The following is a 16,831-nucleotide window of genomic DNA, read 5'->3' on the forward strand; positions in this document are numbered from 1 at the left end:
GCTGAAGAGTGGGAAGGACCTCTCCACCGGGAGCTGCCGGAGAGGACGCCTGGCTTCGGTGGGCATGGAGGGGCCTCAGGTGTTCTATAAAGTGGTGCTCACATTTCAGCTTTGCAGGGTTTTTCCAGAGCTAAGTCAGCAGCCAGGGCAGTGAGCTGGTGGGCTGCTGAGTCCTCAGCGGGTGAAGGAGTCCACTCACTTCCAGGGACCTGAGCAGACCCCATGTTCCCCAAAGCCCCCAGCTCCACCCTCCAGAGGCTGAGGAGAGCCAGGAGAGGCCCATGGATGGGGAAGCAGGAGGCTTTTCCCTGGCTGTCCTGAGGGACCCATACAAGGGGGGCCCATACAAGGGAGTGAGGCCCGAGTGGGCACAGCTTGGGGGAGAGATTTCCAGGTGGCCGTGGTGATAGTGAGCTCAGTCTGTCCCAAGAGTCTGTCAACAGGTGGGTCTAAGGGGCAAGTACTCGTGGGAACTGGGTCTCCTCCAAGTTCCCCTGTGTTCCCAGCACCCGGCCCCACTGAGAGCTGATCTGCTGTGAGCAGGAGGAATACTTCAAGGAGAGGCAGGCAGGGAGCATGGAGTCCCGACGGAAGCTGTGCATGTGGGCTCGGGTGCCCACTCAGGCTATGCGCTCTCCGGTGGGGAGACACATAGACCTTGCCAGACACTGCTCCAGTGGGCAGTTAGTCCGGACCCCAGACTCCTAATGGAGGAGGAGATTATTCAATATGGGTGCCAGCCAGTGCTCAAGAGTCTCAGTGCAGACTTGGAAAATGTTCCTGTTACTCTGACAGTGAATTACAAAATCCCGGGCATGTCACATGTGACACAGTGAGTCCCGGCCTCACTAACACAGCCAGGCCACCTCCGAACTCACTCTCCAGAGTCGAGTCGACACCCTGCTCAGCTGAGCTCACCTTGGGTCATGGTAGTCCTGGCATGGTGTGTGTTCTGACACTTTCATAGGTCAAGGCATGTCTCTGACACTTCAGTGCATTCTTGGAGGGCAGGGACTAAGTCCTCACCTTCCAGAATGCTAGGACACAGACCAGGCTCAAGAAGCCCAGGGAAGCCCCATGGTGCATGCATACTGTTTCGCATGCAATGAAAACGTCTTTTCTTTTCCTTTCTCAGAATAGTAAAGAACCTTGACTTCATTGTCTATAAGTTTGACAACTACGGGAAAACATTCATTAAGAAGCAGAAATGCAGCCCCGATGCCTTCATCCAGGTGGCTCTCCAGCTGGCCTTCTACAGGTGAGTGAAGGAGGAGTGAGTCTGTACCCGGGAGGGCTGACGAACACGGTGCTGTAGGATCTAGGGTCTAGAAGCATCCTGGAGGGAGGAACAGCGTTCTGTGAGTCTGGAAGACTGGAGAGTGACCGAGGCTGCCTGAAGGAGGAGCAGACTGAACTGGGTTACAAATCCAACCTCAAAACGAGAAGGATGTGCCATCAGGGAACTGCCTGGGTGATGGCACAGGGACACAGAGCTCCAGAGGGCTGGACTGTAGAGTTGAGAAGAGCCAGGAAGGGATACGGACCATGGTTGGAGTCAAGGGGCTACCCTCCATCCCAACTTCCCCCACCTCACCCAAGCTCTATTGCTGCAACCTGTTCCTCCCCAGTCTTCCCAATCTTGCTAAGGAAATGGAACCAGCAGCCCCCCAGCTGATCAAGACAAAGATTTTGGACTCATCCTTGATTCCGTCCTTTCTCGTATCCCCACGCACTGCCATATCCATTCTCCTCCAAATGTCTCTCACCTACCCTCCACCTCCACTGCTATCGGCCCCTCCCAGGCCGCCATCGGCTCATGCTTAGCCAACAGCAGCACTTCCCTAAGGTCACTGCTTCCACCATTACCCCTGATAATACTGTCTTCATGAAGAGTGAACTTTGAAATATGCAAATCAGACTCGATTACTTTCCACATGAAACTTCCCAGTGCCTTCACATCAGGATTAGAACAAAAGCCTGGCTTAGAAGTGCCCCCTGTGGACTGGTCTCACCTGAGGCCTTCCCACACCCCCAGCTCTCTCCTGCCTCCTGACCTTTGCCCTGGCTGTACCTCTGCCACCCACAGAAGGTGTGCGTGTGGGCTTGGGGTCACCACCCTCTACACGCACCAGCCCTTTCCAGCCCAGGTTCCATCCCTTGAAGCCTTTCCCCACCCCCTTATCTAATGCAGCCCCCTCTGGCCCCCTTGCCACCCATTCTCTATCATACCACATTGAATTTTCTTTTTCTTTCAGGCAGTTGTTACTCATGTGAATTATCTTGTTTGCAGATTTGCTGGCTTTGTTTTCTAGACTGTCCCCGCAACCCTGACACTCTGGGCATCTCGCATGCCTCTGAGTCCCTAGCACCCACACCATACCTGGCACAGAGTAGGTGCCAGAGACTGAATCACAGATGGAAGGTTTGGCCAGGAGTGGTTCGGCCAGGTCTGGGATTTAGACCTGGTGACCCAGGTAGCTGTGTGTCAGTGAAGGGGTGAACAGTAGGGAAATCAGGAGTGAAGGCAGGGAGACAGGTGAATTAGCCTTACAGGAGGCGAAGAAACCAAAATTCGAAATAGATCTTCCTGGAGATGGGGCCAGCTCCTGACAGTTCCAGGGCTCCAGCAGCAGCGGCTCATCAATGCCTGCTATGAACGGTAAAGCTCTGCCCTCAAACCTGCTTTCAGTTTGCAACTTCCATGAAAGGCATAAAGTGACCCTGCAGTAAAGCTAGGGCAAGGCATTCTCACTAACAAGCAGGCAGCACTCGTGTGGACACAGCAGCCCAGTGTCCCCCTGCGGGGCTGTAATTCTCAAGGAAGTGAGTGCAGTTGCTTTGAGTGTCTGTCCTGTCTGGACACCTTGGGGAAGGTCAATGTCATCCCATATGAGGACTGGGCTTGCCGCTGAGACTTGAAGAGGCAGAAACCTCACCAGCACTGAGATGCTGCAGGACCTACCTGGCATTTGGAATGGTGGTCAGTGCCTTCTGATACGCAGAGGGCACGGGGCCGAGATAGGCCATGAGGTCAGCATCCTGCCAGAGCCTCGACTGGGGATGCCACCAAGACCAGCTGCTCAGGACCTCTCTACTGTGAGCACTTCCAAGTTTCAAGGCCGGGAATGGACATAGCCAGAGGCTCCTGGGTTCATCGAATGGCCAAAGAGGATCTGCTTCCCATGAGCAGCGTTCTTCAGGCTCTAAGCTGTAATAATCACAATTGTTTTTATTTGTCCCTAGATTCAGCAGAAACCCAGAAGCTGCCTGAATTGGGGTTGGTCAATGACTGGCCAGTGATGGCTTTTGCCTCCAGGGACCAGGACAGGAGCTCCTTGCCAGAGTCTTGGGGAAATATGTCAGAGTGTACAGGAAGGTCATTCCCTTGCTCACCAAGCAAGACAGTATCACACACCCTGCAGAACTGGACACGGCCTTCCCAAACCTCAAGGAGCCCAGCCAGTGAGGGAGAGACATGTCCTGAGAGGGCTGAGATGTGGGGCCATGACTTGCTGGGTGACACTGGGCTGTCACTGCTTCTCTCCAAGCTCTGTGTCTTTTTTCCTCCCCTACTCCCAACACCAAGGACCTTACTGAGTGGTGAGAAAGGAAGTGTGCCCGCCAGGGGTGCAAGCCCAGGGACACTGGCCCAGTTCCCACGCATAAGGAAAGAGGGGTCCCCTGGCTGGTGGGGAAGTGGCCACTGCTGCTTGGGTCATAGTCATCAGGGAGGTGAGGCACAGCCATGGTGCCCATGGGTCTGTCAGAAGCCCAGCCGCCCCTGGAAGGCCTGGACAGCCATTTACGCTCACCAGCACTAAGGCCCCTCCCCGCCTCCCTCCAGAGGTCATGCTTGAATCAGTTTAAATAAAACAGGATTCCCTCATGGGTGGGAATGATTAATTACACAATTATTCCATTCTGTGCTATTCCTCAAACACTCAGGTCTCACAGTAAACTCTAGGTTTTCCACCAGGTGGGGAATTATTTTTGAAGCGCTACCCATCACTTCTTTATTTTATGTCAGTGCAGCATCCCCGGCTGTATACAAGCAAACGTGGCTCTCCATGTGGGAGACTCCCCAGCGTCGTCTTTGGGAATTCCCTCTAGAATTCTATTAATATTAAAATGAAATATTCTGACAAGTCAAGTCAGGGCTGTGAAAATAAAGCTTGCTGAGGCGGTTTTTCTTTCCGAGTTTATGATTTCCCAAGAATAAATTACCACGTGCCATTCATCCTTCATCCCACGCAGGCTCCACCGAAGACTGGTGCCCACCTACGAGAGTGCGTCCATCCGCCGATTCCAGGAGGGACGCGTGGACAACATCAGATCAGCCACACCAGAGGCACTGGCTTTTGTGAGAGCCATGACTGACCACAAGGCTGCTGTGCTGGTAAGTCCTGCCCCATCCCATGGCCACAGGAAACCAGTGAGGCTGCTGTGGGTTGCCCTGGGCTCAGCCCTCTGACCACCAGACGCTTTGGCTCCGAGCAGCCTTTTAAACCCTGCGCTGCCTCTGTGTTCTGTTGACAGGCTTCTGAGAAGCTTCTGCTCCTGAAGGATGCCATCCGTGCCCAGACTGCGTACACAGTCATGGTGAGTGATGTCGCACCACCTCACAACACTGCACTTGAGCTGTGCCTGGGGCCTGCCAGAATGGGCACCATGGCATGAGACCCTGTGTGAGGGCCCAGCCACCTGTTACTCAGGGACTTGGCAAAGCCACTTCACCACCCAGTCTCTTGTTTCTTCATTTTAGAACCTAAGTAACATAGCATTCCTGCTTTTGACATGGATTTTACAAGAATACAATGAGTTACCACTTTTCAAACCCTTTGAAACAACCATAATGATAATAATAGCACCTAATATGTATAGCATCTTGCAGTTTATACAAGAGGAGTCAACTGTGAGGGGAAGGGGCTCAAGCCTGGCAAGCGGTGGGGGTCACATACCTTCCTCAATCGCAGGCAAGGCAGTATCTGTTCCCACCTAGGGCTGCTTTTGCCTCTTATTCTCTGTATATTCATTTATACTACCTGTGAATAAAAAGTCTTTGCTGAAAATTAATAGGAAAATCAAACTTGTAAGGGAAATGTTTCCCTAGTTTAGAGAAATAATTTATTTTCTGGTACTGCAAAGCTATTGTTTGCAATAGCAAAATAGAGAATAAGCAGCGACTTGGACTACTCATTAATACCTTCATTGCAAGTCATTCTAATACAGTCTTTGAAGGATCATATAATTTATGAGAAGGAGCTGAACAAATTTCACTCTAGATAGTTGAAAACAGTTGCTAGATCCCTAATTCATCTAAATACTTAAGTGTTTGTTCTATTTGGGGAAAATGTAGCACCCGTTCATGTATTCAGTGGGTACTTTTTTTTTTTTTTTTTTTTTTGGTCTTCATGCTTTATGCCAGGCAAGGTGCTGGGTGCTAGGAAACAAAATATGAAGTCCATAAGCCCTGTCCTTAGGGAGGTTACCGTGTAGTTGGGAGAAGAGGCCCTTCAACGTGAATACCAATCCCATGTGAAAAGAGCCCTCAGAAAGTAGCAGGGGACATGGAAAAGCCAACTGTTTTCTCTGCTTGGGAAAGCCAGGAAGAATTCCCAGGGGAAGTGGTGCTTCATGTGAGCCACCAAGGATGAAGAGAGGCTTGTCAGGCAGACACAGGAGGGAAAGATGGCTCAAGAAGGGTACCATGTGCAAAGGCTGAGAGCCTTAAGAGAATAAGACCCATTCGAGGAAAAGCAGAGCACAGCTTGCAAAGGACCGTGGAGCAGGGGAGATGTTGGATTTCCCTGTTACAAAGTGTGTTACGGTGACTGCGTAGAAGAAGGACTGGTTGCAATTGGGGGTGGGAATGTTTGCTGAGACGCAGAGTTGCTGGTTAAGAACCTTTCTAATATGGAGGGAGAGCTGGTGTTTGGACTGGAGCAGGACAGGGGCAGGGTGAAGGGGAAGATGTAAACTCCTCCTCTTGGTGGAAGAAACTCCTCCTGCATGGTGGACTGCACACAGGGTTACTGTCACTCTCTCAGAAACCCTCCAAAAACAACAGCAAGGGATTTTTGAAAGCCATAAATACACCAGGGCAAAGGGAACTGGAAAGGAGTGGCAGCAACGTTTTAGAGCTGGAAAGCAGAACACATGGCGACTGACTCAGCAAACAGTGAGAGAAGCTTGGGAGACTGGGTAATTTATGAAGAACAGATAATTATTTTTTATTGTTGTGGAGGTTGGACGTCCAAGATCAAGGTGCCAGAAGGTTTAGTGTCTGCCAAAGCCTGCCCTGTGCTTCCAAGATGGCGCCATGTTGCTGCATTCTCCTGAAGGGTCAAGCACTGTGTCCTCACATAGTGGAAGGTGGAAAGGCCGAGGGCTGAACACTGTGTGCAGCCTCTTGTATGAAGGCCTTAAACCCATTCATGACCTAATCACCTCCTGAAGGTCCCACCTCCTAATCCTATCATACCATTAAGCTTTAACACATGAAGTTTGGACAGGACCCAAACATCCAAACCATAGCAGTTGATGATCTATATAAAAAGCAGTTAGACCCTCAGTTCCTCTCTACCACCCCAGGCAGCCAGGCTACTAGCCCCTCTCCCCAATGGTGAGCTAGAAGTTCATTCTCTGGAGAGGCTGAAGCAGAAGGACTCTAGACTTGAGAACACTAGGCACGGCTGAGGGAGGGAATACTGTATGGAAATTAATTGGTTAATTAAAGTCTTCTTACTTACTACTAAGCCCTCCAGCCACTCAGCTCCATACACACTGGGAACTAGCTCTGTAACCACCCCTCACCAAGCAAGAGATTAGAAGATTCCTCTGTGGTAAAATTAACCGGGCCAAGAGAGAACACTCACAGAAACTGATAGTTGGGGCCCACAGTGAAAGAGCCTAGTCAGCAGACGAGGTAGTGGTTTGTCAAGAGGCAGAGCTGCTAGTTAAGAACCATTCTAATATTGAAGAAGAGCTACTGTAAGGCCAGTGAAGCCCTCAGGTTAACAAATACATTTCACACATAAATCTTCTAATCATATTTTCAGTGCTTTATCCTTAAATACAAATAGCCATGGACCCTCAGACATTGAGAAGACACAAAAGAGTAAAACCAACACCAACAAACATTTTTGCTAATTAAAAAATATCTTTTTTAAAAAACTTGAAATGGACCAGGCACAGTGGTTCATGCCTGTAATCCCAGCAATTTGGGAGGCCAAGGCAGGCAGATCACCTGAGGTCAGGAGTTTGAGACTAGCCAGGCCAAAATGGCAAAACCCTGTCTCTACTAAAAATACAAAAAAGGCCAGGCGCGGTGGCTCACACCTGTAATCCCAGCACTTTGGGAGGCCGAGGCAGGCGGATCACCTCAGGTCGGGAGTTCGAGTCCAGCCTGACCAACATGGAGAAACCTGTGTCTACTAAAAATATGAAAAATTAGCCAGGCGTGGTTGCGCATGCCTGTAATCCCAGCTACTCAGGAAGGCTTAGGCAGGAGAATAGCTTGAACCTGGGAGGTGGAGGTTGCACTGAGCCAAGATTATTGCATCATTGTACTTCAGCCTGGGCAACAAGAGCAAAACTCCATCTCAAAAAAAAAAAAAAAAAAAAAACCACCACCACCACCAACAAAATTATCCAGGTGTGGTGGCACATGCCTGTAATCCCAGCTACTAGGGAGGCTGAGGCAGGAGAAATGCTTGAATCCAGGAGTCGGAGGTTGCAGTGAGCTGAGATTGCACCACTTCACTCCAGTCTGGGTGACAGAGAAAGACCCCTTCTCAAAAAACAAACAAACAAAGAAAAACTTGAAATGAAAAAAGTACAAGAAACAACTGAACAGTTTAAAAGTGATCATTGAGATTCTTTGAAAAATAAAAGGAGTTACTTCATCTATATGTGATAGGAAACTAAAAGCATTTTTCAGGAAATAAAAATAACTCTGGGGGAAAATATGGTAGAAAAAAATTCAGTGGAAGAATTAGAAGATAATCTGAGACAATATCCCCAAAATATCAACACAACAAAGAGGTGAAATACAAGAGAGAAAAGAGGCTTAGTCCAGGAGAACAATATTCCAAATAATTGTTGTTCAGAAAGAGAAAATGATGGAGGGGGTCCTCAACAAAATAATTTAAGAAATTTCCCCAGAACTGAAGAACATGAGTGTCCATATTTAGAGAGTTCATCAAGTACCTTGCTTAATAGATGGAAAATACTCATAGCAAAGGAAATTTCACAACACTAAAGATGAAGAGAAGATTCTAAAATCTATCAGAGGACAAAAAAATCAAATACAAAGATCCATAAAAAAGATGTAATTAATTTCTGAACAGCATCGTTGGAATGTGGAAGATAAAAGAGCAGTGTCTTCAAATTCTGAGAGAAAGTGACCTTCAACACACATTTCATACCCAGCTAAACTATCATTAAATTTGAAGATAGATCAAAGACATTTTTAGACAGAGAAAGTCTCAAATATTTTACTTATTAAGCACCATTTCTCATAAAGCTACTGGAGAATGTAGACTTCTAAAGTGAGAAAATAAAACATAAAAGAGGAAATCATAGGCTCAAAAAAATTAGAAGATTTAACACAAGAAAAAGATAGAGGGTTGTCCCCAGGATGATAGTAAAAGGAGATCACAAATCAACAGTTGTTGAGTAGACCTAGAGAGCAATCAGTCCATAAAGAAGCAAGAAGTGAGAGGATGAATGAAATTCTTGCTGCATGTTTAGGAATCAATTAGAAACAGATACATGGGGCCTGGTGTGGTGGCTCACGCCTGTAATCCTAACACCTTGGGAGGCCGAGGCAGGTGGATCACCTGAGGTCAGGAGTTCAAGACCAGCCTGGCCAACATGGCGAAACCCCATCTCTACTAAAAATACAAAAAATAGCTGGGTGTGGTGGCACATACCTGTAATCCCAGCTACTCAAGAGGCTGAGGCAGGAGAATCACTTGAACCCAGGAGGTGGAAGTTGCAGTGAGCCAAGATCACGCTACTTCACTCCAGCCTGGGCGAAAGAGCAAAACTCCATCTCAAAAATAAATAAATAAATAAATAAATAAAAGAAATAGATACATGGAAAGCAAAGGAAGTAAAAAAACAATTTATACATTGTCAATTCTAGAGGAAACAAAAAATTCAGTAAGAAAGGAAATCTAATCATAGTACAGTACATGACCCAGCTGTGAATACTTGCTTAATTATACTTATGTATATTGTTCTGTATACATGATTATGCTGTATCTTGATCTAACTACAAAGAGTTAAAATGTAATCTTATTGGGAAGATGGGAGAGTAGAAGTGTGCTAGGGGAGCAGGGTCATAAAAGAACTGAAATTGGCCAGGTGCAGTGGCTTATGCTTGTAATCCCAGCACTTTGGGAGGCCGAGGCAGGTGGATCACGAGGTCAGGAGATCGAAACCATCCTGGCTAACACAGTGAAACCCCGTCTGTACTAAAAATACAAAAAAATTAACCAAGCGTGATGGTGGGCACCTGTAGTCCCAGAGGCTGAGGCAGGAGAATGGCATGAACCTGGGAGGCAGAGGTTGCAGTGAGCTGAGATCGCACCACTGCACTCCAGCCTAGACCACAGAGCGAGAGACTCCATTAAAAAAAAAAAATAGCTGAAATTTCACTGTTTATAACAAGAAGATTATAGGTAAAACTGAGAAATTCAGTAGTGGTAACCTAAGCATATATTTGGAGGAAAGAAAGTATATGCCCAAAAGAAATAGCTAAAAGACTGTAAGGAATTACCTCCTTGGGGTAGGAATCCGTGCTGGCAAAATGACCTTGGCTTTTGGCTTATTTGGATTTCTAAACGATATAAATATATGACAATAACAACTTTAAATTATTAAAATGTCTAGGAAAACACCCTCCAAAGCATTGCCATAGGGTTGTGTTAAAAATTTGAAGTTGATGAAAACAACCAAATCAGAGATGGGTTTGGGGAAAGGAGAGATACAAAGACGCTTACGAGGTGAATCTGGTGTGTGGTTGGACACGGAGGATAAGGAAAGGGGAAAAGAAGCAAGGAAACCTAATAACTGGTAAGCATATTTGCCAGTGGTCATGGAGAAAGGAAGTTCCAATGGCAAGGTGGTCCAGAGCCCCCATCACTTACTCTCCCACTGTTCTGTAGTTTTCCTTCCTCACACTTGAGTTTATGATCATGTTTTTTTGCATGGTTGATGAAATCTGCCCCCCACTATGCCATAAGTTCCACAAGGACTAAGTCTACAACTGTCTCGTTCTCTGTTGTGGCTCCAGGACCTGCGGCAGTAGGCACATAGTAGGCACTCAATTAAGATTCCCTAAATGAATGAATGAAATACTGAATTATAAGTCATTTCACTCATTATTACTCATGGCTCTGAGCCAAACAACCTGTGAACTCAGTCTCTCTTGCTACAGTTATTCCAAGGTGGTAAAAAGAGGGGTGAGTTGACTGTTCACAGGGCAGCTGCTTCTATGAACCAACACAAATCAAGAATTAAATAGAGGAAACCAGAGAAATTAAAAGAGTAGTCTCCTTCACAGATAGGCCCACCGTTCTTTCCTTCTGTCCTAACAGGGCACATCTAAAGTAAGCTGTGGTTGTGTAATGTTTGTCTTTTCAGCCTCTAATTAGGTACGTTCATAGAGAACAGAGCCTGTCATCTTTATGCATTCATTCGCAACCGAAAGAGAACAGCTGTCAAATCCCTAAACGTGCCTTGTAAACCTATACCAAGTTCATTGTGAATGGGAAGTTTCTTCCTGTGCAGGGCTTTGACAGCTAAGTGGCCATCCTAGAGAACTGTGAAACCCCAAGAGTTACCCTGATGTTGACCCAAAAGTGATTGTTATGGGTGAGGGTGGCCCCCTGAGTCTCCATCAGCCCCTAGAATTGCTCCAAATAAACATGTAGTCCAAAAAAACCAGTGTGCATACTACATACCCAGCCTCAAGTGGGGGAGCCATAGAATGAGTACCCAGCCCCACTTCCAGACACCCCACCTTCCATGAACCCCTCCTACATTGACATCCTGGAGCTTTCTCTATATTTCTATCCTTTGATGAAAGTTTAAATATATTGTGGTAATAAGAAAAAGAACTTTTATCATTCAACTGCCTCTTTCCCCTTGAAAATGTCAGCTGAGCCTGCTAAGGGGTCTAGTTCCTGTCTCAAAACGATTTCTTAGATTATGGATCCAGTTTAAATGAATTGATCCTGAGCCATGAAATAGCAGCCAAGATTCAGGAACAGATCTCACAACCTCTATCCTCCATCTCTTGTTCCCTGGGCTCCTACTGGAGGAGACAGCGCTGATTGTGGTGAGAGTCCGTTCAGGACAGCCTGGGATGCCCTTCACAATGCTTGCACAGGATCCAGCAGTCCCCAAGCCCTGCACACAGCCTTCTTCCCAAACTCTCTCCCCTGCCCAAGTAGTTGGTAGTTGAGATGTCCAGGCCAGCCCCATTCTTTCCACTTAGAGAACCAGCCAGGCGTAGTAGGTGTGTAGGGGATGCTCAGACTCACTAACCTTTAGTTCAGATATCTCAGGCTAGAACCCAACCTGCTCTGGACTCACTCAGTGCACGTGGAAATGTGCAAGGGCCCAGGAGCAGAGGCCGCATGGTACAGCGGTCAGTCCTGAGCAGCCACTCACACACATTGTTGGCAGCAGGCACTGGATAAGAATGAGCCGTGGCTGCTGGAGTCACCAGTAGTCCTGTGGACTACAGAGGAGGGAACAAGGAGTTGCAGGGGGCCCACTTCTCATCTCCTGTTCTTTGCCCCCAACTACCCAGGCCATAACAGGGATGGCCATTGACAACCACCTGCTGGCGCTACGGGAGCTGGCCCGAGCCGTGTGCAAGGAGATGCCCGAGATGTTCATGGATGAAACCTACCTGATGAGCAACCGGTTTGTCCTCTCCACCAGCCAGGTACAGCCCCGTGCAGCCATCGCCCAAGCGTAGTGTAGTCAGTAAGCTTTCTAAAGAACAGTGACAACAAGCCCACTAGCTGGAGTCAGGCAAATCCTGCCTCTGCTTTTTCTGAACTACGTGACTGTCAGCAAAATGATCTGAATGTTCATTAGAAGATGGTTTACTGACTAGGCTTGGTGGCTTACAACTATAATCCCAACACCTTGGGAGGCTGAGGCAGGAGGATTGCTCGAGCCCAGGAGTTTGAGACCAGCCTGGGCAAAATGGAGAGACCTCATCTCCCTATTTTAAAAAATTAGCTGGGCATGGTGGTGTGTGCCTGAAGTCCCAGCTACTAAAGAGGCTGAAATAAGAGGATTGCTTGAGCTGGGGAGGTGGAGGTTACAGTGAGCCTTGATTGCACCACTGCATTCCAGCCCAGGTGACAGAGTGAGACCCTGTCTCAAAAAACAGAAAAAAAGAAGAAGGTTTCCCATCTCCTAAACGGGAGTAATCAGCAGACCCTACTCAGCCGAGGTGGAGACAGTACAGGAACACACCCATTCTGGTGCCCTAACCGTTACATCTTACTACCTTTCCATCTATTACCGCGGTTTCCATGGGCTCTGACACCCAGCAGGTCTGGAGTGAAGTCTTGGCTCGGCCAGATTCAATGATGTAGGGAGAAAGCCCAGTCCAGGGCCTGGCATGGACAGGGCCCTCTAAATAGGTCACAGATATTATTGTAAAGGGCCACGCGACCAACAGCAGAACATTCGTGGCCAGCCCAACATCTAACCAGTCGGCAGCGTGTCCTGTGTGAGGGCCACTGCCACAAAGACAGAATGCAATCCATTAGATAGAGGTCGTGGTTTAGGAGGGGAAATGCCCCACAGCCATCAATTTACTAAAATGCCACCTCATCTGCGAAAAGCTGGACGTGGGCAGTACTGGGGTTGATGAGCTGTGTTTGAGGACAGAAGCCCACTCAGTAATTGGATGTTGTCATTATGGCAGTGAGCGTGCAGACGTGAATAAACGAGGACAGAACACAGCACCATAAATTTCTCAGGAAATCATCCATGGGCAAAAAGTGCTTTGGAATGGCTTTATGGCCTTCGGCTATTGCACGGCAAATTTATCTGACAATGCGGTGACTCTATTAGCAAGACTAATGGTTTGTTCTGCCCCATTAAAACAGCCAGTGTCACTTCCGAAGGCCTAAGCACACAACACCAGGAACCTGTAGGTTTAAAACAAACCAGGCCCTGCACCTGCCCGAGAATCCTTTCTACTTTTTTCCATAGGACCAGCTAATAAAATTAATCTGGGGTGTGGGGGTTTTGTTGTTTTCCAACTGGAAAGTAGCATTTATGGCTTGAATGCTTTCAGAAACATACTTTCTTGGTTTGTGATCTGGATTACAAAATCTCAGCACTCTGAATTCAAAACATACTAGGTGCATAAGTAAAACTCCAGTTGATGGCAATCTTTGAAACACCCAATGCTGGGTAATTGGGCATGGCCAGGCTGCAGGGAGAAATCAGAGCAGCCAAGCAATACTGACAGTAATTAAGGATCTGGGGAAAATCGACAGAGAGGATGGGCCAGATTTCCTCCAGTTCATAAATTCCTCCCTCCGGAAAGCATCTAACTGTGGGGTGCCACCAGGGGACCATTTAGTAAATTACCTGATTGCCTCCATGCCTCAAATGGCCCCCAGGTGAAGGGGAGACTCAGCCCAAGACCCAGCACCAGGTCATGATGGGAACTTCCAACTCCACAAGCAGAGCAGATTGCACACCAGGGAGTGGGCTTGGGGCCCCTCGTCCTCTGATATCATGCAGTTAGATGGGTCTGTTTTTATGACTCTGGCTGTGTCCATCCATGCTGAAGCAATCACTTGATTTGGTTAATTCAGTCAAACCCCCAGGTGGAAAACAGTCAGAGAAGCCAAGCCCAGTCAACGCTGGCAGGCTGCATTCCAGAACAAGCAGCTTCTGACCTGTCCTCTCCTCCAGGTGCCCACAACCATGGAGATGTTCTGCTGCTATGGTCCTGTGGTCCCAAATGGGTATGGTGCCTGCTACAACCCCCAGCCAGAGACCATCCTTTTCTGCATCTCCAGCTTTCACAGCTGCAAAGAGACTTCTTCTAGCAAGTTTGCAAAAGCTGTGGAAGAAAGTCTCATTGACATGAGAGACCTCTGCAGTCTGCCGCCACCTGCTGAGAGCAAGCCATTGGCAACAAAGGAAAAAGCCATGAGGCCCAGCCAGGAACACCAACCTTAACTCCTGCCACTAGGTTTCACCTCCCAAACTCAGCCTCTAGAGCAGCCAGACCCTGCTGATCCCCACTCCCATCCCTTACCCCAGCTTGCCACAGCTCCCTGTCCTCAGAGTCCAACCCACAGATCACACAGAGTTGGAGTGTTAGGAGAAAAGGGTCCCCTCTTTATGTATGGGAATCGTCATTTTCAAGGTGCCTTTGGGCCTGTGCACTGGGAAACGGGACCAGCCTGGCTCGGAGGCAGCCTGGATGCACTGGCGAGCCACAATGAGGACTCCTGTGGTCCTCGGAAGCTTAGTGTTCATGTCTCCTTCTCCAGCAGGACCTAGTGTGTCCAGGTGATGCTTCTGCCCAATGAAAGGATGAGTCACCTTATTACATGCAATGTACCTAAATGAGTTAGGAAGGAAGAGGCTAACTCCAGGTCATTACCTTTTTTCTTTTTGTGGGGAGAGGAGGCTGTGTTTTGAGATTCAGAGCATTCCAATCGTGGCATTCTCAGTGCCTCCACTGAGCCGTACAGTCCTGTGAGCACCCGCTCCTCCTAAACACACCACAGAGCCCAAGTCCATTTAAAATATAGTGACTTGGGCCCACAAACACATTTCTGCTTTCGTGCCCAGGGGCAGCCTTCTGTTGAGCTCAGAAAATTGTGTCCAGCTATTCTGAAAGGAAAAAAAATTTACCTGTGACTGCCCTGGAGTTGCTGCCACTCTCTGCTTAGCAGACGGCATCAGGGCCAGTCCAAGAAAAGTAAACTGCACAGCCCCAAGCAGATGGCGCCTGGTGCCAGTGGGTTTGCAAAGGACCTGGCCCCTTCCTGGGGTCCTGCCATTTGCGTTTTTTCTGCATCTTTTCCCCTCTCCTCCCCTCCTACATGCTCCAGTAGGTGGAGAAGAGAGATGGTTACTTTGGGTTTTTCTGTTATCTGTTTTAGGACAGAGATTTTTAAGAAAACCACCCTGACATTAATTTCAGAAAATATTAGTGATTCAAGCAGGATCCTTAGGCAGCTGGGCTCCTTTGTTTGGAGCAGGCTATCCAGGGACTCTGACAAAAACCCATGTGGTAGAGCCTAGAGCAGGGCTCTCTTCTGGCCTCAGGGACTGAGGGGACAGCTGGCAGGGAGCAGGGCTGGTAGGAGGGCACAGCCTCATCCAGAGTCAAACCTGGCCCCAGCTCCAGCTCCAGCTCCACCCCCAGCTCCAGCTCCAGCATGGGCAGGATAGACAGGTCAGCCCAGGCAGAGTTGAGATGTCTGGAGAGACTGTGATCATAGAAGAGATGCAAGAGGCACTTCCCTTTGGAGCACATTTTTATGGGAAGTCTAAAGGGCAGGGGAAGGGAGTGAGAAAGCAACCAAAGAAATCTACAGCACAGAGCCTGTGTGTTCTGCTGCCCGTCCCTCCAATCCTGCTGCTTCCTGCTGAGCACTCTGCTCTAGCCCAGGAATCCTATAGGTTTCCCATCTTTGGGCCACTGTGAAGGCTCTCCATACTTCGACCTGGACTGTCACAGGCCAGCAGAGGTGGGGTGGGCATTTGACCTTTGCTCAGCTCTTTGAAAACACAAGCAGCCTCAAGAAGTGAGTCCCTTGAACCCCTGGTTTTAGATGGAGGATCTCTATTACATGTTGTGAGAGATTTGGGCACCGCCCTTTGAACATACAAACTTAAGTCATTGGCCTGTAGATTTATGCTCCTTCCCTCCCACAGCCACCTTCCTGCTCTGCTTAGGAAGCTGCAGCACAAGGGGCCTGGGGTTTTCTGGGGAAAGGCAGCCCACTTGCTGTAAGTTGGCCCAAAGCTACTTGTCTGTTCTTTCCAAATGACCACAGTGCAGATCCGAGTTCTCCTCTGGTTTCTTTCCCTCCATGGATGTCTGGGCAGACAGAGAGCTCCAGCTATGGGACCAGGCAGCCCCACCAACCTTGGCCAAATGACACGCACGCCCAGAGACTCAATTCCCTCCACTGTCAAATGAGAACAAGAATGTCCCCACTTGCAAGACTATGAGGATTGGAGGGCATGTGTGTTGAGGACCTTGCTGGGTCAACAATTCATTTGTCTTTGTCTGGAGTCTGCCAGCAGCAGTAGCCAATGTTTAAAAGACACAGGGGCCAGGAGAGAAAAGGGAGGAAAGAATTAAGTCTCTCCTAGTCTATGACATGCCATCACGGGGTCGAGTAGGGGCAGGGAGGCTTCATGGGGCCTACCTTTGGGATGACATTACCCCAGTGGACATTGTTTGGGTGGTTTTCTTTTAAACTATTTACACTGATATGACAGACCCAAACTCATATCTGCTCCAAGCACACGGAAACGTAACTCACTCTGCACATTCGGATATCAAACCATGCACTGTGAGGGCTATAAGAAACGCAAACAGTAAATGCCTGGCAGGAGGGAACACTTCCTCTCTCTGAGGAAGAGGCTGGAAGCTGGTCTTCCCCCTCCAATAATACACGGGTGCACTGAGTCTTTATGCAACGGCAACACTGAGCCATGGCCAAGGGCATCTCTACGGGGATCCTGGGAAAGGAGCCTGCTCCAGGTGTCCCCAAAGAGATGGAAAATGAGAGAGTCATTTGGAACAGTG

The 16,831-nt window shown here is 48.4% G+C and overlaps 1 protein-coding gene across 1 annotated transcript in view; it reads left to right on the forward strand.

Moving 5' to 3' along the window:
- The window catches only part of LOC105486642 (choline O-acetyltransferase), a 52,842-nt gene extending 38,202 nt beyond the window's left edge, over positions 1 to 14,640 (forward strand). Inside the window, exons 12-16 of the mRNA XM_071068721.1 lie at positions 1,136 to 1,258; positions 4,255 to 4,396; positions 4,537 to 4,599; positions 11,825 to 11,962; positions 13,966 to 14,640. Of these exons, the coding sequence (XP_070924822.1) occupies positions 1,136 to 1,258; positions 4,255 to 4,396; positions 4,537 to 4,599; positions 11,825 to 11,962; positions 13,966 to 14,235 (736 nt within the window). The 3' untranslated portion in view covers positions 14,236 to 14,640. The remainder of the gene's footprint in view (positions 1 to 1,135; positions 1,259 to 4,254; positions 4,397 to 4,536; positions 4,600 to 11,824; positions 11,963 to 13,965) is intronic.
- Positions 14,641 to 16,831: the final 2,191 nt, after the last annotated feature.

Source organism: Macaca nemestrina, chromosome 9 (genome assembly GCF_043159975.1).
Source record: "Macaca nemestrina isolate mMacNem1 chromosome 9, mMacNem.hap1, whole genome shotgun sequence".
Taxonomy (NCBI): domain Eukaryota; kingdom Metazoa; phylum Chordata; class Mammalia; order Primates; family Cercopithecidae; genus Macaca; species Macaca nemestrina.